The 21,625-nt window shown below is 37.6% G+C and overlaps 1 protein-coding gene across 1 annotated transcript; it reads left to right on the forward strand.

Annotated features, from left to right (window-relative positions):
- Positions 1-715: 715 nt before the first annotated feature.
- LOC113451559 (mas-related G protein-coupled receptor member H-like) lies at positions 716-18,148 on the forward strand. The gene is made up of 3 exons (XM_087931735.1): positions 716-785; positions 1,770-1,899; positions 15,693-18,148. The coding sequence occupies exon 3, from the start codon at positions 15,736-15,738 to the stop codon at positions 16,678-16,680; it is 945 nt and encodes a 314-aa protein (XP_087787861.1). The 5' UTR covers positions 716-785; positions 1,770-1,899; positions 15,693-15,735; the 3' UTR covers positions 16,681-18,148.
- The last annotated feature ends 3,477 nt before the right edge of the window (positions 18,149-21,625 follow it).

The following is a 21,625-nucleotide window of genomic DNA, read 5'->3' on the forward strand; positions in this document are numbered from 1 at the left end:
CTATATCTATATCTATATCTATATCTATATATGTAGGTCAAGGTGTGTTCGGGTCTTTTCCTGTGTAAGATTAAGACTATCTTCGGCAAGGTCCCACTTGCCATCCTCAGGCTGGTGCTTTCGGCTTCGTGCCAGTGCAAGCAGTGTGTGATCGGAGCTGCCGGCTCTCTATAAATACTGGGGGGGGAGGGGCTGGTGTGCTGGGCTGGTTGGCTGTGCTGCTGCCTCTTGATTGGTTGATGGAGTTGATGTTGGTATAATGGGCTGCGTGATGGCCTTGTGAGTTTTGTTGTGGAGATATCCTGGATCTTGTGCTGTAATCTCCTGGGTCGTTTGTTTTGTAGTGATCTTTTTTCCATTAGCCTCTAGTGTTTTAACGGCTTGGGTAATGGGTTGTGTGATGGGCTTGTGAGTTCTTTTGTTCTGGTGTCCTGGGTCCTGCATTATAATCTCCTGGGTCATTTGTGTTTTGATCTCTTTTCCATTAGCCTCCTGTGTTGTAATGGCTTGGGTAATGAGTTGTGTGATGACCTTGTGAGATTTATTGCTGTGGTATCCTTGGTCTTGTGCTGTGATATCCTGGGTCATTTGCTGTGTTGCAACTTCTTGTTCTTGTGGTGTAATTTCCTGAGTTTTCGGATGTGATATCCTGAGCAGGTGACTGTGATGTAGCATTCTGGGTTTTAGTCTGGCTTCGAGTTTGGGGTCTGGGTCTGTGTTCTTGGCATGTGTCAGCTTGTTCGGTTTTGGGGTCGGGGTGTGTGACAGCTGGCAAAACAGCCATGGTCTGTTTTCTGGATGGTGGTTGTCCTTCGTTTATAGGATGGGCTTGGGCCTGGATCTGATGAGGGGGATTGGCGGTGGTGTCCTGTGTTATTTCGGGTCTGGTGTTGGTTTTCATGGCTGGGACTCGTTTGTTGGTGAGGGCTAGCTTCCAGATGTCTGGTAGGCGGGAGGTATCATCCCGTCTATTCATGTTATGGGGGTGTTTCTCTATCTCGATGGCTTCCCTAATTATTCTCTTGCTGGCATGTTCAGTGTTGGATATTAATTTGGTTCCTTCGAAATTAATTTCATGTCCTGTGGCTTTAAGGTGCTGGAAGAGGGATGAAGCATTTTCTTCTCTTCTGACTGCATTTTTGTGTTCTGCTATGCGTGCATTTATTCTCCTTTTGGTTTGTCCAATGTATATGGCTGGGCAATTGTTGTATGGTATTTCTTGAACTCCTTGGTTTTCTTGCTGGATCTTGTCTTTGGGGTTTCTTAGGATGTTGGCTACTTTTTGGTCAGTGCCAAAGGTTGTCCTGATATTGTGTTTGTGGAGAATTTTGCTGATTTTGTCTGTGGTGCCTTTGATGTAGGGGAGGAGTGCGATACCGTTGTCTTGTTCTGTGTCTTGGTTTTTTGGGGGTATCTCTTTTCGGATTAGGTTGGTGATTGTGTTTCTTTGGAATCCGTTGGAAATTAATATATATATAATTTGAACTTATTATTGTTTGTTCTTATTATTCTGGTATTGGTGGCACCTGTCATTCTGATAAAAAAAGGTATATTGACAACCTTTCTTCTCTTAGCACACTAAACCTCATAATATTCATTGCTTTCAGAGATCACTGAAAAAAAAAGTTCCTCATTTCCAGGAATGATTTCAAAAAAGGATGCCCTCATCTCCTAACAGCTGGGCCCCCACCTCCCAGCTGTGGGTGTGTCTTTCATGCCCCACCTCTCCCAAACATACATAAAGTAATTCCGTAATATTTTCTCCTCAGAGATGAGAGAGTGGTCAAACTTCTTCTGAAGTCAGCATTGAGTTTAGGAAGAAAAACCTTGACATCTAGAAGAAAACCTTACAATAATCTAGAAGGAGACCTTTTTCTAGTAGTCTTCTTCAAAGAGAAGGTAAGACTTTCATAGAAAATTTTCTTATTAGTTGCTTTTTACATCTTCTGTCTGTAATCCTTCATCATATACAATCTCTCCTCCAAAGGATTTGATGGGGCTTCCTTGACTTCCTTCTGACCAAAATGTGTCAAAATAACCCTAAATTCTTTTGTTCATATTAATTTATCTATCTTTCTATTACCATTGCAATGATTCCCACTGTTGAAATCTAAATACTATCTATTCATCCTGGTAATAATGGTATGCTTCCATTGAATAAAGATGCTTAATGGAATAAATAATTAGATAAACCCATTACAAGACTGCTTCCTTATTTCCTAATATGCACAAGAGAAATTTGTTTTGCTTTTTTATTTCATGATGTTTCTTCTTTTGTTTTTTCCACCTAATGGGGGAAAAAACCCATTTCATATTCAGACTGTGGTTGTTTTAAACTCATGAAATCATCATTAACCATTTGAAGATTTTACAAGCTTTGAATGAGTTCCTGTTAATATATACATGTTATACATTTGTCTTTATAAACATATTAATGCATATTTTTTCTTTTTTATATACTGTTTTTTTTTATTTTTTAAGACAAACATATACAGACAAAAACATAAAAACATAAAACCATCTTTCAGTTATATACATACAGTGTGTCAGTTGATTACAAATCTTTTGTGCTATCCTTTCATAGTCCTTACTCACAAGTTGTAAAGGTTCTCAAACTGTCAATCTAACATATGCTTAATGGAATTTTTAAATAATATTGCTTTTTTATCTTCTCCCAGTTTAAAAACAATGCCTCTTGAATATAATGTCTTCTAAAATACCCCTGTGTTTTAGTTCCCTTTTACCAGAGGAAAGCAATGCATACTTTTTCTTGATGTAGATATTCTTCCAGGCAGTACTCCAAATAGATTTTTTTTTAGCTTTAATACCTAAATGCCAACTCCAAGCTTTTCCTCCTTCTTAACTTCTGAATTTTTGTCCTTGTTCCTAATTTCTGCTTTTAAAAAAAAAAAGACTGACAGCATTGTAAACACCCTTATTTTTTCATACTCTTCTATCACCAAGAAACCTGGCTATCTCACTAAAGAGAAACCCTGATGGCTTAATTACTCTACCAAGCAGGTCCTCAATGTAAATATTGTGCAAACCATAAACCAATGATTTGAATCCGAACTTTTGGGCACAGATATCACTCTAAATCAAAATATAAGCTTCGACTGAATGATTAGATTAGATAACCATTTGTCTGAAGTGGTGTAGGGTTTCCTGTCTAAGCAGGGAGTTGGACTAGAAGACCTCCACCAAGGTCCCTTCCAACTCTGTTATTCTAAATCATTAATGGAAGAGAAACGTTACCACATTTTGCCTGGAGAACCGAGTGGTGATGATGATGGATTTTGCTTAGTTAGTTAATCTGCAATACTCAAGTGAAAATGAATACATTTAATCCAGAATGAACACAATAACTCATGCGTATAACAATAAGCAGAAAATATGACCATCTTGAATTCTGTATTGTGTGTGAAATGGACATTTCAAAAAAGGGAAGGGTATTCTTCTATAACACAGTTGTGAAATAATGCCAGTCTTGTGGGCAGAAGTGCAACAGTTGATTGAGAAATGTTCAGTGATTTGATATTGCTAAAAGCCGGACATGTGTTAAGGACCTGTGTTAGGAGGGAAACGTTCTCTCTGAGAACATTTTATATTCTGATTTATTAAATGTAAGAAATAGGAGGCTTGACTTTGCAAAGTGGGTATTATGAAGTTTAACATTTCTAATTTGGAGTTGAATGAATTTTCAGCATCTGCAGTGGTGACAATGCTAGTGTTCACTATGGAAACTATTTTGGTGTTTATCAAAAACCCATTGAAAAGAAAAAAATATATTCCCTCAGAATTTGGTTGTTGCAAGGTTACACTACAGGATAACCTAATTTGGATGCAAAAGATATCATTTTCAAGATGCACTACCCATGCCAGTAGGGAAATGCAGAGGAAAATGCAAATAGTTTGCCAAAATGTCATCCTTACTTTTTGGTTTTTCTTACTGTGAAGTTGTCAATATTCTAAAGCGTTGAGAGCATCTTTCCTCAGTATAGAACTTATACATATAGAAACTCAGGAACTCTACAAAAAGAAAAAAAGAAAGTTCTCAGTTAAAGAGTTTAAAGGGTTAGCCAAGTTGAGCAACTAGAATCAGATGTAAAGAGATGTGAAGGTGACTTCATAATTTTCTTTTTAAAAAAAAAAAATTGTTTGGGTTTTCACAAAACATAATACAAATAAAACATCTTTTTTTTCAGAATAGCATGATCCTGGGTTATCACTTCTCCATACAGACACAAACTTAATTTCATATTTGTCTTTGTGTTCTATTCCATATCTTATTACTATTTTAACATTTTCTCCATAATTTTTCCCTTCCCTTAGTTTTCTCAACTTTGTTTTTAATTATCTCATACCTATCTAAATTCAATTATGTATCTTTTTTAAGTTTCAATGTCTTTCAATCATATTTATACTTTTGTCTGTCCTATTTCAATTTTATATTTTCTTTTCTCATTAAACAAGTTTTCCCCTGTAGTTACTAATTGTAGTATGACACCTTTGTATCTTTTAATTTCTCCATTCAACTCTTATTTAAACTTCAATTTATGCCTTTATAATTTATAACATTCAGTATAACTCATAACTTCCAATTGAATTCTGCTTGGTACATTCTTAAAATACACACTATGTGCTTAAAGAGCACATAGTGCTCTACAACTATACTGTAGTTGTGCTTTTAAAGTTGTAGCAATGTTTCGGCAGAATCTCATCTGCCATCATCAAGCTTCTGTATTGTGTTCATCTGTGAGTCAGACTTTTACAAGTAACACTCACATATGAACACAATACAGAAGCCTGATGATGGCAGATGAGATTCTGCCGAAACATTGCTACAACTTTAAAAGCACAACTACAATGACATGAGAAAATACCCAAACGGAGCTGAATACCATACATGTAAGTACCCGTGAAAACTTAAGAAAACATAAAAAACAATAGTAAATAAAACACTTATTCTATTCCAATTCAGCTCTATCATTGATGTTACAATCTTTAACATCTTTAACATTTCTTTTCAATTGAATATCATACTTCCTTTGGAACACTTACAATATTTCCATAATTTTCCCCCGAATTTCTTTCATATTTCTCTTAAGTGTTTATAAATCATTAATAATAATTAAAATGTTCCCATCCTTTCAATTTCATTCTCTCTTTCTTATTTATTAACAAACATTACATTACATTACAATAAGTATTTTATCTATCATTTTAATCACACTTGTTTCATATTTTCTAAGTTTATTTCTATTTCTAATATAACAATACTATCTTATGTACCCTTGCAGAATTTCTCTTTCAATTAAATTTCACCCATTATCTCTATGTCTTCTAAATAGGCTTATACCTTTAATCTTTGTATGTTTTCCCTGTTTTTCTATATCTTGTTTCTGTCCTTTATAACCTCTTTTTCTTTCCTTCTTCCCCCTCTTTTTCTCCCTCCCCTTTTTGACTCTTTGTCCCTCTAATTCTAATTCTCTCTTCTGTAATCCAATCTTCTGTTTCTTCCTAGCATTGTAATTACTTTTCAAACTATTCTCTTTTTTGGTTGTTTTTTCAAATCTTATACTTTTCACTCTCTTTCCCCCCTTTCCCTTTTTTTCCCACTTAAAATTACTTGGTCATTAAAGATGGCTTCTTCTTTATCCCGCCCTTCTTGTTCTACAAGCATTTCTTGTTGTTTCTCATAGTTCCAGATCTCCATTTCTAAAAATTGAAATATGAAGCCAAAAAAGCCTCTTCCTTCTTGTGCATCTTCTTTCTGTTTTTTAAGTTCCATTTTCAGTTCTTCCAAGAGTGATGCCATTTTAAACACTTTTAAACAACCACCCGATTGATTTTAGTCATTTAAATCCAATAAACAAAAATCCAAAAATCATCAAGTAATCCAAATAATCCAAAGTTGTTTCTTCTTGCTTCTTTTTTCCACTTTCTCTTCCTGAGGTTCTATTATCTTGTTACAAAGTTTCAGTTAGAATGTATCTTTTAGGAATCTTGTTGAAGTTTCGCTGTAAATTCCTTTTACTTCCCGCCCTTTTATTCTTTCTTTTTCTCTCCTTTCCTTCTTTTAAAGGTTTTTGAATATTCAAAAGTCTTTGCTATCCCTTTGACATTTTATTTTCAATTTGAATGCCTGTTGATGTCAAAGTGGATTTTTGTCAGTTACTTACTTAAATCACTTAGCTGTCAATATGAGGAGGAAAGAAAAAAAAAGCTGAATCCTTTCCCTTCCCTCTCTCCTTCACCACTTCAAAATCTTCTTTGGGAACAATGTTATTCTTAATAGTTCAAATTCCAAGGTACCTTATGTTATTGATTTTTCAGTTCAACCGAGTCAACCAAAACTTTCTCTTCTTATCTTCCTCCTGCACATTCTTTTCCAGTCGAGTTCTTCTTTGAGGTGGCAATTTCTGACCACCACTGCAACCACCTTTGGGAAAGGGAGTAATGGCCAGCTGGGGAGGAGAGATGTGGCTCTCATCCACCCTGCTGGTAGTCTCCCCACTCTTCACCACCTCTACGGGTGGCTTAGCCCTGAATCCAGCCGGCTCTGGGCATTCCGTCTGTGAGCATGGATCGAAACCATGCATGATCACGGATTTTGGTCCATCGCCAAAGAAGCTCAAACCGGAATGTTTTATATCAATCTTTCAAAAAACGACTAAGCAAAAAGTAAGATTTTGGCAGCCAGGTGTACAAGCTGGTGCCTTGCAATTATTGAGCCTTTAAAAGAATTTTGTAATGCAATGCAAACTTGTAATGTAAGACAGACACATTTCAATGAAGAATGTGGCATTGTGGGGAGGTTGTTAGTTCTGCTCAGTTGCTAGACAAACCAGAAGTGTTATCTTATATTTTTCTCCCAAAGTGGTCCAGGATCCATTAGACTGGAACTCAGGAGTAATTTCCAATCAGTGAGAACAATCAATCAGTGGAACAGCTTGCCCTCCAGAAGTTGTGGGTGTTCCAACACTAGAGAGTTTTAAGAAGAGATTGGACAACCATTTGGCAGGGGGTTGGACAACAAGACCACTTTCCAACTCTATTATTTTGACTTTAAGATCGCTGGTTTCTACACCAAATGGCAATGCTATTTTTGCAAGACTGCAAAGATATGTGAAAAAAGATCCAGGACCAAAGAAAGCTGTCAGCATTCCAATGAAACTCCCCGTTTCATTCAGCACTCGGAAACAAAGTTCAGTAAGAATTTACTGAAAATTTTAGTAAGAATTTATTAGAGAAGTCATACTGGCACATCTGGGAAAACATGAATCTGAGAGTTCTGGGTTTTCCCTTCATAATTGAAAACCCAAACCCTATCCCATGCACCCACCACTCCATTATATGGTCCAATCACTCATCATCCCAACTGGAGACATTCCTCTAATCACTCCTTTCCAGGTGCAGGACAACATGTCCTTGACTTTATGAGAAGAATGTTGTTATGCCTAAACTTTCACCACTCTATGAAATCCCCCCCTCCCAAATTCCCAGGCACTAAGATGTGGCAGTGTGGAAGCTTCTAAGTAAAACATGGCTTCCAAAGCTGAGAAAAACTACTACAGATATTAAGGAAGGCCAGAAATATCAACTTGGATCAGACAGGTTTGGTGCAAAAAATATCTAATTTCATCTTTAATGTTCTTGCTTTGTTATTGTGGTTTGTGATAGTGCATTTCATTGTAAAAAGAAGAGTGAAAAATACTGAGCATTACTACTTTCTTTCTTTCATCACAACTCCCTTTCACAGGACATGGTTAATGGCCATTTTATTAGCTGCCTGCTGCCATGCCTATCTCTGTTGCCCAGTTTCCTCCATTTCTTGCTCAACTAGCATCTCTGAAAGCTCTTTCCTGCGCATAAACTCAGACCAGCAAAGCACAAAGAATAAGGAAGATGCCATGAAGGAAGGTGGGTGAAGAGAAAAACAACAACGATCAGAACAGTTCTCCTTCTTTGTCTATCCCATTTTGAACTGATTCTGATAGTTTGAACATTTTATTTTGCAGTGTTAATGATGGTCAGCAAGTACACAGGGAAAGTGAAGGGTCCAATTTTGAGATGACATTTCTTAAATTGGCCCTGACAGTGAGCTATCTATACATGGTCCAATACATAAAAGCTGCAATTCCAGATATCCTTTTATTTCTCTAGATTTTCTTGCATTTCTTAAGCAGTTCACTTCTTTTTAGCATCCTAATTTAAAAAAACAGATCAATGAATGCCATTGCCACTCCTCTTTGTGTATAGATGAAATAAATGTTGATAAAACCAAGATCTTAGAGTAATAAAGTACCTCATTGCCACGATAAAATGTTCTCCACTCTTTGCTAAGCTACAAAAATGTAACTGCAACAGTGTGTCCTGGTCTCCTTGAAAATTGCTGCAAATCTCTCTACTTTGCAGAAAATGCACAGGAAACAAAGTCAAATCATCTGCTCAAAAATTAAGTGGAGATTGTCAAAAGATATCTATCTTATTTACCAATAGCTTTGCAATTATTGCATAATTCTACAAAAAGAAAGTACACATTAGAAGTTATATATATATATATATATATATATATATATATATATATATATATATATATATATATATATGTAGAGAGAGAGAGAGAGAGAGAGATAGAGAGAGAGAGAGAGATCAAAAGAACTGTCCCATTACGTGCAGCATCATTTACTTCTAACTAAACCTCCAATAGAATTGGAAAATGGGAAACTCTTACCGTTAGATTTACTCTGCATTCCCTATTAAGGATTTGTTTGCTAAGCAACTTTTAGAAGTCAAACTCATTTATTAACAATTTTGCTTAATTTTTGCTATGGTGACACGATTGTAAAAAGAGATGTCCACCATACCAGCATTCAATTCAGAGTCTCATTCACGACTGAGATCTTCATGATATGGATACAACCTTTATCAAGTGCCCAGTTTTTATATTGTTCCACCATATTTACTCGGGAAATAAAACTTGAATCAATTTGATTAGTAAACCATTCCTCTTATTTAAGAAGCCCAACTAGCTTTGGATCATCTTGGAAAGCTATGCAACATCATACGTGGAGGGAGATTATAGGGAAATTAATGACAAAGGGCAGAAGGGCAGCGGTTATGTTGTTGCTAAGAAAACAAGTCAATATGACCATGAAATCATCAAGGCATGAATTTTGACCTACAGAGGACTTAACCTCACACATAAGAGCATATTTGGTTAGTGGGTTTTTTTTTTGTTTCTAAACAAATCAGTTAAATTTCCCCATTCTTAACTAATCTGGAGATGATAATATTATTCTTCCTATTGTGTAATTCTCCAAATGTTGACTCATTTCAGAGATTGCATCCAGCAAAGCTTAATTTGGGGGAAGTTGCATATTTGATGGGAAGTAGAGGGCAACTAATGATTGTTCGGGAAAATTGCTTATAAAAATAAAGTTGGATATTTCTGTGCTTAAATAGCCATAGATATATATAAGCCACACAAACACAGAGATAGTTTGAATAGATTTATGCCTGAATACCAGTGAAACTCATACAACTCTCCCACAGCTTCTGGCTCAAGATTCATTTAGCTCAAGGTTTATTTCCTTTTAAAGATTCATTTGTTTACTTGGTTTGCATTCATTTCCCCGTCATTTGCATTTATTTAAATGGCAGCAGACATTTGCCAGTGACAAAGCAGGCAACTGTTTCTCTGTGTGTATGAACTTACATTTGTATGCTTGCTTTGTCTATTGTATTTGTTTGTTTGTTTTAAAATCTGGGATTTGAGTTTCTGTAACTAGTGTATTACAGTGTGTGTGTTCATATTTCTTCGATGGTTCAGTTCCCACACAGTGATACAAAATGCAGGTAAAACTCAAAAATTAGAATATCGTGCAAAAGTTCATTTATTTCAGTAATGCAACTTAAAACATAAAACTAATATATGAGATAGACTCATTAAATGCAAAGCAAGATAGTTCAAGCCATGATTTGTCATAATTGTGATGATTATGGCTTACAGCTCATGAAAACCCCAAATCCACAATCTCAGAAAATTAGAATAATACATGCAATCAATAAAACAAGGATTGTACATAGAACAATATCGGACCTCTGAAAAATATAAGCATGCATATGTACTCAGTACTTGGTTTGGGCCCCTTTTGCAGCAATTACTGCCTCAATGCAGTGTGGCATGGAAGCTATCAGCCTGTGGCACTGCTGAGGTGTTATGGAAGATCAGGATGCTTCAATAGCGGCCTTCAACTCTTCTGTGTTGTTTGGTCTCATGTCTCTCATCTTTCTCTTGGCAATGCCCCATAGATTCTCTATGGGGTTCAGGTCAGGCGAGTTTGCTGGCCAATCAAGCACAGTAATCCCACAGTCATTGAACCAGGTTTTGGTGCTGGAAAATGAAGTCAGCATCCCCATACAGCTCATCTGCAGAAGGAAGCATGAAGTGCTCCAAAATCTCCTGGTAAATGGCTGCATTGATCCTGGACTTAATGAAGCATAGTGGACCAACACTAGCAGATGACATGGCTCCCCAAATCAACACAGACTGTGGAAACTTCACACTGGACTTCAAGCATCTTAAAGTGTGTGCCTCTCCATTCTTCCTCCAGACTCTGGGTCCTTGGTTTCCAAATGAGATGCAAAAGTTGCTCTCATCAGAAAAGAGGACTTTGGACCACTGAGCAACAGACCAGTTCTGTTGTTCTTTAGCCCAGGTAAGATGCTTCTGACGTTGTTTGTTGTTCAGGAGTGGCTTGACAAGAGGAATATGACATTTGAAGCCCATGTACAGGATCCGTCTGTGTGCGGTGGCTCTTGATGCACTGACTCCAACCTCAGTCCACTCCTTGTGAAAGTTCCCAACACTTCTGAATGTCCTTTTCCTGACAATCCTCTCCAGGCTGTGGTCATCCCTGCTGCTTGTGCACCTTTTTCTTCCACACCTTTCCCTTCCACATAACTTTCTATTTTGGGAACTTTCCTTGAAGCAATGAAGCGGTGTGGATGAGCGGCAGCTCTGTGAAGTCCTGCCGATTTCTTCAAGCCCTGAGGATCTTAGGAGCCGAAAGTCACTCTGGACGGGTGATAAAGGCAGAGGAGATATTTCAGTGGTCGCAAGATGAGTAGAGTCTCCTCCACCGACCCAAAGAAAACCCCTCCATCCGAACTAAAAAGAGAACTGCCAGCATGGCTGAATCGAAGCCGAGAAGGCAGCTGAGATGGAAATGAAAAAGAAAGGAAAGGTCTTGTAACAGCATGCTTAGTCTTGGTAAGAATCACTCAAATTTCTGCAGTGGAATTTTCCTTGGAAAGTGGAACTCAAAGGAGGAAATTAGCTGCAATTAAAGATCGGGAGTGACTGTCAGATTTAGTAAAGAAAGAAAAGATATTGCAGCTAGAAGTAACTTTAAAAGTAAAGGACATATTGGATTGATTAACCCAAATTTCTGGACTATATTTTTACTACTACTCAACTTGAAGAACTTTGGGAAACTATTGGAAAACAATCTTATTCAAAGACTTATTGATTTTAGTTAAAGTGTTCTAATTCAGTGAGTTTTGCTCTCTCTCAATAACCTAGCGTGCTTTTGAACATCTTGTTACAGCCTATTGTTTACAGCGCAATAGCAGCAGCCTTTGAAGCAATAAATCCCTCCCACCCTGTAAATAATAGCTGCTAGTAAAACAATTAACCCTTTCCTTGCAGATTCTCAATGCTACCTCATTACTTTTATCAAACACTGATTAGTTCATTACAACTTTTCTACCTCATTACCTATATCAATGATTAGATAATCAATTCCTATAAAATATTAATAGTTTAATTGATTTATTGTTTTAATTGATTAGTGTGATTAGAGTATTTAGTGCAAATGGTGTGATTACTGATTAATTTAAAAGATCAAGATTCATGTAATTTTAATTGATTAGTAAAATTATTGATTTAGTGAATTTAATTTAACAGTGTGATTAATGATTAGTGTAATTAATTGATTAGCAATTAGTGTAATTAATTGATTAGGCTGATTGTTGCTTAACAAAATTATTTGACTAGAGAGACTATTGCAATTGATTGATTGGTGTGATATTGGCTATATTGATTACCCAAAATTGTTTCATGAAGTAATTTAATCAACGTACCATCTTAACAAACCTACCATGCCAAGAAAAAAAATCCAATGCCAAACCACAACCTAAAGAGAAAGTAATCCCCACCAATGAACCACAAGACTCCTGCACATGCCTTAAATGCTATAAAACTCTAAAGGATAATGAAAATTCCACCAAATGTTCTCTATGTAGCAAATACACTCATCATGACTGCTTGGGATTACCCAAGCAAATGATACAATACCTAGAATCATCCAATGAGTTTCCATATCTCTGCAAATCATGCAGACCCAAACTGGATCTGTTTGAAAGAGTTGATACCATAGAAACATGAATAACATCCCTTGACACCATAGTAGCATCCCTGAATGCTTTAAGAGAAAGATTATCTAACCTTGAAAAAAAAGACACAATGCAAAAACCTGAACATCCAATAGCTACAAACCACATCTCTACCCAACAGCCACAAACCAGTCCACAACCCAATCCACACAAGAAACATAAATCAGACAAATAATGATATCCCAATCCTCATCAGAGAAGCTGTTGAGCGTGAACGGAAATGTCCAAACGCCATCTTATTTGTTCTAGAGGACATCAATGACAATGATGACATCACAACTGTCCGAAACATCATCAGTAATTATCAAGCATCAACCATCTCTCCTGATGAAATACTTGACATTTCCCGCATCGGGGTTTCCCACATCAGCCCAGAGTTCAAAAACAGAGATGGCTCTGTGGCCCCACGCTTCTGCAGGGTCATTTGCAAAAATGAATCAAGCAAACGTAAATTCATTTATACTATAAATTCACTTGCCAAAAGCAACATCAACCATAAGAACCTCCGTTGTCACCCTGACCTAACCATACAGCAACGTGCCCGCTCCCGTGTACTCCGCACAGAACTCAAAAACCATCTAGCCAATGGAGAGAAGGACCTATACATTGACTACCATGCTGACTGTATGAAAAGTAAGTCACACAACCCACAACTCAGCTTTAACCTTCAACCACAACTCTACCTCAACCAATCCGCCATTACCCAAGACTAGGCACGCATGCCCGTAACTACCTCAATTCCAACTACAGCTGGCCTTAAATGCAAGCTACTCAATGCAAGAAGCCTTGTGAAAAAAATACCTGAATTTCTCCTACTAAATATGGCTAAATTTTAAGTTTAACTTTTAAGTTGCATTACTGAAATAAATGAACTTTTGCACGATATTCTAATTTTTCGAGTTTCACCTGTATGGCTGTCAACAGTAATACTAATCATAGGCTACAAGGCATACTTTTAACTGAAAAGACAATATCTTCATTTATTGGTGAGTGAAAACACTTATGGACATTTTGTGTAAAAAGTTAAAAAAATGAACTTATGGTTTATAGTTTTGCTGATTAAATGGGATAAATTGTAGGGGAAAAAAGTAGTAGAATAACTTGAGAGAGAGGTCAATTTATAATTTTATTTATAACTGCAGTAAAGAAGATTAATAGCCACTTTATATTTTTCTTTCTTTTCTATCTTTCTGCTATTCTTTTTCTTTTAACAATTAGTTTTTTCCTTTCCTTTTTCTCTTTTTTTAAACTCTACTTTAATTTGCATTAGTCTTAATCTTGTGTTTAAAAATTTCAATAAATATATTTCACATACTTTCAGCTGCAATATTCTTATTGTTCACCCCAAATGCTAAGATCTTTTCAGTACAATGCTGGTAGATGACTTTCAACATTTTTTTTTCACATTTCACATGTGTGTAGGTAGGTGTGAATTTGTGCATTGAAGTCAATCTTCAGTCCCGGAGACTACCTGGGAAAGTCCCTGAAGTTTTCTTGCCAACACTTTTAGAAATGGTGTTTGCGTGTATATGTGTGTGCATTTATATGTGTATGAATATCACATATATGATATTATGCCTCTTGCTTATCTGTGGTCCACACACCATGTGCTGGGGCAATTTGCCAACATACTTTTTGAAGGCTATACCTGGCTTGGCCAAAAATGTTATCAACTAAAATCCAAAAATGAAAAAGCAACAGAAAATGCCAACAAGGACATATTTATAATACAAGATTTAAATGCACTGTAACAGAAAGAAGATACTCAGCAAATTGGCTTACTTCTTCCTCTATTATTCTTCCTATTAGATCCTCAACTCAACCACCAGAAGACATTTTACTGAAATTACTGTTTATAGACATCTTACTTATGTACTGCTGTTTTCATGTCTTTCTGTTAAGTGCCTCTGTAAGATTTTGTTTTTCACCTAACAAGGCAAAACAGTTTCATCAAACAGCTTTAATGATAGCTTTGGGATGAAGGTGAAAGCAAAATAAGCAATTGCTCATTGTTTGAGAAGCCACCACTTAGTTTTTGTTGTTCATTTTTAAAAGTGTAATTAGTACATGGTAGGAAATGAAACATCTGGAAAGAGAATCTAATAAAAGTGAATGTTGGCCGGTTCCCAATTTTATTCCATCGGACCATTTTTATCTTGTGCTTTTCCCCTTTCTTTTATCCCTCCCTCCCTTCTTCTTTCATTCCTTTCCTCCATCTTCCCTCCCTTCCATTTATTAATCCATTATTTCTTACTATTTACCACTCTTAGATTTGAAGTCACAATCCTTCATATTCCATGAATACACCAGATGAGATCATAGATATTTAACCACCAATGTCCAACATTGGTTTGATGAATCAAGGCTTTCACTTAACACATTTAATTCAGACAAACAAGGCCAAATTATCACCCTTTGTTCAAACCAGAAAAACTAATGATGAGGACAGGACTGGTCAGTTTGGCAGTTTTGGCTAGTTTGCCACAAGTATAACCAAAACCCAATGTGAACAACAACAACAACAACATTAATAATAATAATTTATTATCATTGTATGAATATACACAGTATACATATACAATGAAATTCACATAACACCTAGAGACCACACCCAACACATACACATACATGACAATCCTCAAACATACCCCACCCACCAAGGTTCCCCATCCCCTAAAAACACACAAGCATCCACACAACAGACCAAGTAATACTGTCCAACAGCTCACTAATGGTTGTCTTTAAGTTCATTGCAATTATAGCTGTGGGATAAAAACTGTTCAGAAAACGTAATGGTCCGAGTTTTAATTGTTCTGTATATTCAGCCAGAAGGCAACAATTCACAAAGTTTGTACGCAGGATGAAAAGAGTCTCTGAGAATGCTGTGCAACTTCCTTAAACAGCGAGATGTGAAGATGTCGTCCAGGGCTGGTAGCTGGAGCCCGATGATATTCCAGGCAGTTTTAATGATTCTCTGTAGAGCCTTTTTGTCCACTACAGAGCTGGTCCCATACCATGCAAGAATGCTTTATGTCAAGACACTCTCAATGGTGCTGCTGATTATCCAATTATTAATACAGAGATTACCTTGCAAACAAACATGTTGTTACTCACATCACAGCAACTAGACTTATATGCAATATTCTCACGTATTCTAACATGCAATCAATATGCATTTTTAGGAATTACGATAAAGCCTAATGCCAACTGTTTCTTTTATGTCCCAACAGGAGTATCTGCAGCCACAGAAGGAAAAGAGAAGACTGGAGCATAATGGATATGACATCCCCCACTCCTTTCATTGTCTCAACACAAATCAATGCAACATCTGCTGGCAAAAACAGAACCTGCTATGATTCCGGCATAAACGAAGAAGTGCTTGTTTATGCAATCTTCACTATACTTTTTTGTGTATTGGGAATGTTGGGCAATGGCCTTGTGATCTGGTTGCTGGGCTCCTCCGTTAAGAGGAACACTTTTGCCATTTATATTATCAACCTCTCTGTGGCAGACTTTGGTTTTCTCACCTTTGAGCTGATTATCGAAATCCACTGGCTTTTTACACATTTGTATTGTGACTTTCCCTACGAACTCTTCCAAACAGGCCTGCTGTTAATGTACAGTACAGGGCAATTTTTCCTGACAGTCATCAGCATCGACAGGTGTATTTCGGTCCTTTTCCCAATTTGGTATCGATGCCACCGGCCGGTGTATATGTTCACTGTTGTGTGTGTTGTCATCTGGGCCGTTTCCTTCATCCTCTCTTCAATTCATTTCACAATTATAGCAGTGGATGGATTTGGAAACAGTTATACTCTGATGTATCAATTCATCATTAATGCTGTGCTTTGTCTCCCACTGATGACCATCTCCAGTGTCACCTTGTTTATCAAAATCTGCTTCATATCCAAAAGCCAAAGGCGGAGGCAGCTTTTGACAGCAATTTTGCTCACACTTTTCTTCTTTTTAGTCCTGGCTTTTCCACTAAATGCCTTTTATTTTATCCTGTATGTTTTCAAATATATACACCCCAACCTTGTACATTATGGCTACTTGTGTACCTGCATCAACAGCGGCATTAACCCTCTGATTTATTATCTGGTGGGGAGACAGAGGGGTAAAACCAGGAAAGGCATCAAAGACTTGCTTCAGAAAGTTTTCAAGGAGGAAGAACTCTCTACTGATGAACTGGAGACATCGGAAGGTTCCAAGATCTGAATGCTTTACTTTCACTCTTGTCAACCAAAAGATGCATTTGTTTCTTTCCAAGCAAGCCCATGTATATATTTTTATTTAAAAGAAACTAGACTTTATGCTGATTAATTTCTGCATGTATCCAGAATTGGTGCAGATTGTTATCTTTGTGGAAAGCATAACATTTCTCAAGTTGGGCTAATCTATTTACCAAGTATTATCTGAAGACTAATGAACTTCCTCTAATTCATCCTTCCCCAACTTGGATGGCTTCCAATTCTGTGTGCTTGAACTTCAATGTCTAGCTAGTAGGATCGTTGCTGAGAATTTTCAAAGTTGACATGCACATCTTTGGAAGCCACTCATCAGAGAATTGCTAAGCCATGGATTGACAAATGTAAGCTTCAAAATGTCCCAGGTTCTATCACGTACATGACCAATGGTGAAGGATAATGGAACTGTAGCTCTACACTACCTGGAGAATCCTAACTCTGTATCTCCATGAGACCAGGATTCATCAACTCAATTGTATCAAAAGGTGGACAACTGTTACAACAAGAAAATCATATTTAAATAAAAAATATTTTTGGCTGATTCAAGAAGAAAAGAATCAGAGAACGACTGAAAGAATTTCAAGTGGTAATATCTATCTTCCAATGTATATTGTACTTAGAGCAATTACATTTCAACCATTTGTTATAGCTTTATGGTCTGGGCATACATAAATGAGAGGTTTAAAGGTTTCCTATTATAAGGACAGAAGCAACGGCAACTAAAATAATGCTGTATATTTATTATAGAATGTTAAAAAAAATACCATTATTTACTCAGTGTATTCCTCCTAAAGAGCTATCAACAAAGTATGGCCTTGCTCTGAATTTTTTTTTTTTTTTTTTTTGGCTTTCTTGTGAAAGTGAAAGTGACTATTTTACACAAAAAATTTCCATATGGTTCACTCGCTGTGGCTCCATGTAGAGAAAATGAATTTTGCTATGCTAGAATCATGTGGGGCTACCCATAAAGAGTTTTTAAAAATTCAAGTGGTGCAGGAAGGGTGGTAATAGCCGTTTGGCATTTTGATTTTATTGTATTTATTGTACCATATTGTCAATGGTTGCCTATTCAACTTTGAAATTGTAGGTATCAAATTCCTAAATAGTTCTGGGTTAACATATATAAAAAGGTTTCTGCTCTCGTATCAACAGAAGGCAATTTGCCTGTCTTGGGAAATAAAGGAAACATTCTAAGCTTTGTGGTTTCATGCTTAAAATTCATTTAAATTACACAGGCATCACAATTATAGAAATAAATAGATGTTTAAGCCTGGGCTTAGCAAAGTTACTTTAGCCTTAAGCAATTTTAATTGCACCAAAGAGCTTTTTTTCTCCTTCCAGTAAATGCTGATGATATTTTATCTTTGATATGGTTAAATAGAAGTTTATACCTTCAGAGCTGGAAATTTCACTACAATAAAGTAGATTTAGCTCATCTAGTCATGTTTCCTGTCTGATTTACCCAGAACAGAGGATGCAGGACAGCTGACAGTTGAACATACAATAACTAAATGCTTGATCCATGATGGCGAATCTATAGCGCATGTACCAGAGGTGGCACGCACAACCCTCTCTGTGGGCATGCAAGCCGTCACCCCAGCTCAGCTCTGCTGCGCATGTGAGCACACCTCCCACCGGCCAGCTGGTCTTTGGGTCTCTGCAGCACATGCGCGAGGGTGGGCTGTATGTGGGGGACATGCATGCATGCGTGGGGGCGAGACGCATGCATGGAGGACACGCATGCATGTGCAGGGGGCAGGGGGCATGTGCAGTGGACACATGCGGGTTGCATTTTGGGGGTTCGCGTGCATGCTTTGGGCACTCGGTGCCGAAAAGGTTAGCCATCACTATGCTAGATGAATTGAAGATAAGCCATGCCTGAACAGGATGTGATCTCTTTGCTTCTTTGTCCTATCAGGCAAAGGAGCAACAACTTGCTTCTTCAGACCACAATGCTAGCAGGCGGCTTCTTCTGTCACTGCACCCAGAATGCATAGCTGAAAGCAGAAGGAGAACCAAGAGAGGCTTTTGCCTCCCCACCATCTACAAAATGGTGTCACCATGGCTGGTATATAATGGTGACATTGCACTGGGAGCAGTTACAAGAGCTGCAGGGGGGCAGGGGAATGGCTGATAAGAAGTGTTCCAAAATACTTCAGATATCTGGGGCAGGCACAGTGCTGACACCAACAGGAAAACTCAAGTTGGTTTCTTCCAAGGTGGACTTCGCTCTCTTCCCAACAGGTGGCTCCCAAGAATGGTGGGAGATTTGGAGACATTAAAATACATTGAGTTTTGAGAGAATGTTGAAGCTTCTTCAAAGAGGGTAAAAGTGAGCTTTTGAATGTTTGTTTATTCAGAATTTTTCTAGTTGTTTGTGATGTGGGGAGAATATATACACCTACGAAGCATTGCAAGCTGGTTCCAGCATCTCAAGTGATTGGTGCACTAGTGAACCAGAGGGGGGACATTTGTCATAATCCCAGCTTAAAGCTCATTCCTAAAACTTGGTTGCATATTATCTGGGGAAATGTGAAAGTTAGGCCTTGGGCAAGACAAGTGGTCATGTTCCTTTATATGGATGAATGTGTGAATGGTTTGAGAAATATTGTAAAGTCTTGCCTCATCCAAACCCACTTCTAATTGCATGGTGCAGCAATTGGGCAATGATACAAGCTCTGGGATGTGTTAAGAAATAGCTTTATGAAACTAAAGAAACGTTTTTGTTGTTTTTAGTCACAAAGTTCAGAGCACACAATATCTGTTCTGCCTCCCAAGTCCCAGCTGATCGGAGGCCAAGTGATTGGCTGGGTCTTCTTTTGTTGCCTTGCACAGGAGAACGGAGCTGAAAAGCAGTTATTAGGGTGGGGAGGGAATGGGGATTTTACAGTATCCTTGCCCTGACACACCCACCAAGCCATGCCCACCAAACCACACCACGCCCACCAAGTCATGCCCACAGAATCGATAGTAAAAAGATTTGAATACCACCACAGCCACAGGTACACATATACTGAAAGATATCCTGAAAGATTTATATAAGATCATGCCTCCGCCAGACCTGTATATTATGAAGAGATAAAAACTTCAAAACACATTCACACAAAGAATAATTTTTCCTATAAATACCTCCCACCTGGAAACTTCAAAGTAGTCTTTCTTTCAGCGATGTCTTTATGCTCTCAAACAAACATTCAACCTTTTCAAGCAGCATGCCTGCCATTATTCTTACATAATCCCAGCCAGTGTTGGGTTGCAACCAGTTTAACAACTGGTTCGCACTCGCTTCGCACACGCAGCATTCAATAAACACTGATCTGAACCTCTCCAGCTCACATTCTAGTCTTCCCTGGTAAGTATTTATTTAATTTTATTGATTTATCTGATTTGTCAATCGCTTACAAGATAATAGGTATAAGTATAAACATAGTTATGAATACATGAAATGGATACATATAAGAAAAAATGAAAAGAAACAATAGGACAGGGACGATAGGCACGTTGGTGCGCTTATGCACACCCCCTACAGACCTCTCAAGTAGAACAGCGGAGGAACTGTAATCCGCTTTGCCACGCAAATCAGCTGAGTTGCAAAAGAAGAAAATGTAAGACAGGATAGGGCAGGTGAAGGTGTGGGTGGGTGGGGCCAATTGATTGTCATTTGTACCAGTTCTCTAGAACCACCAGCAGCCCACCACTGATCCCAGTTTGGAAAATGGACCAGAGTTCTTTTCTCATTGGAATGCAAACACACATTAAACACGATCCTTCCTTGTAATGCCATTGTTGCTTCCTTACCTTACACTCTGTGGCTTGCCTGCACACGCTCCCTTCTCTTGCCCTGCTCTTCCTTGGTAAACCTCAGACCTGAGCACACTGCCAGCATGCAAATGACTTTGCTCCTAAGCCTTACATACTACACACTTATGCACATGCATCCTGCCTGCCAAATGCTCTTGTGTATATCTTCCCCACCAAACCAAATCTCAAAACTCACTCCGCTTTTGAATTTACATTATTCGTATAGCTTTCACATTAAATTAATAATATTTACAGACCCCTCACATTCTGGACATAAACTGTTTCAACTCTTACCTTCAAAAAATGCTATAGAGCACTGCACACCAGAACAGCTAGACACAAGGACAGATTTTTCCTGAACGCCATCACTCTGCTAAACAAATAATTCCCTCAACATTGTCCAACTATTTACAAAGTCTGCGCTACTATTACTGTTAATCTTCTCATCACTCCTTATCTCCCATCCCCTCCCACTTGTGATTGTATGACTGCAACTTTGTCAGTTGTATCCTAACGATTTACATTGACTGTTTCCCAATATGATTTGATTGCTTATTGTATCCTATGACTATTATTAAGTGCTGTACCTTATGATTCTTGACTCTTGATGAATGTAACTTTTCTTTTATGAACACTGAGAGCATTTGCACCAAGACAAATTCCTTGTGTGTCCAATCACACTTGGCCATCAAAGAATTCTATTCTATTCTGTTTCTGTTTCTGTTTCTGTTCTATTCTATTCTATTCTATTCTATTCTATTCTATTCTATTCTATTCTATTCTATTCTATTCTATTCTATTCTATTCTATTCTAAATTAATAACACCTTCCCAGGATTAGAAGGCAAGAAATCTTTTTCTTATCATCAAATTTTATACACAAGATTCTTCTTAAAGAGGAGAAAAAAGCTACTCCTCCGTGTTCTGATCACTCAGTTTTTGCTACCATCAATTGAGTCAAAATCATTTCTTTGTACAAACAATCAATGGTGTAACCAAGGAGAAGACACCACTTTGTATATAGCACCCTGTTTTCCAGGGGTTCCTTCAGAGGGAGGTGAGTGAGGAAATATTATCAGGATGTTGCAAATGCTGCCCCTTATATAACTGCATTTT

The sequence above is a fragment of the Pseudonaja textilis genome, chromosome 3, assembly GCF_049901715.1.
Source record: "Pseudonaja textilis isolate UNSWEBS1 chromosome 3, rPseTex1.2, whole genome shotgun sequence".
NCBI classification, from domain to species: Eukaryota; Metazoa; Chordata; class Lepidosauria; order Squamata; family Elapidae; genus Pseudonaja; species Pseudonaja textilis.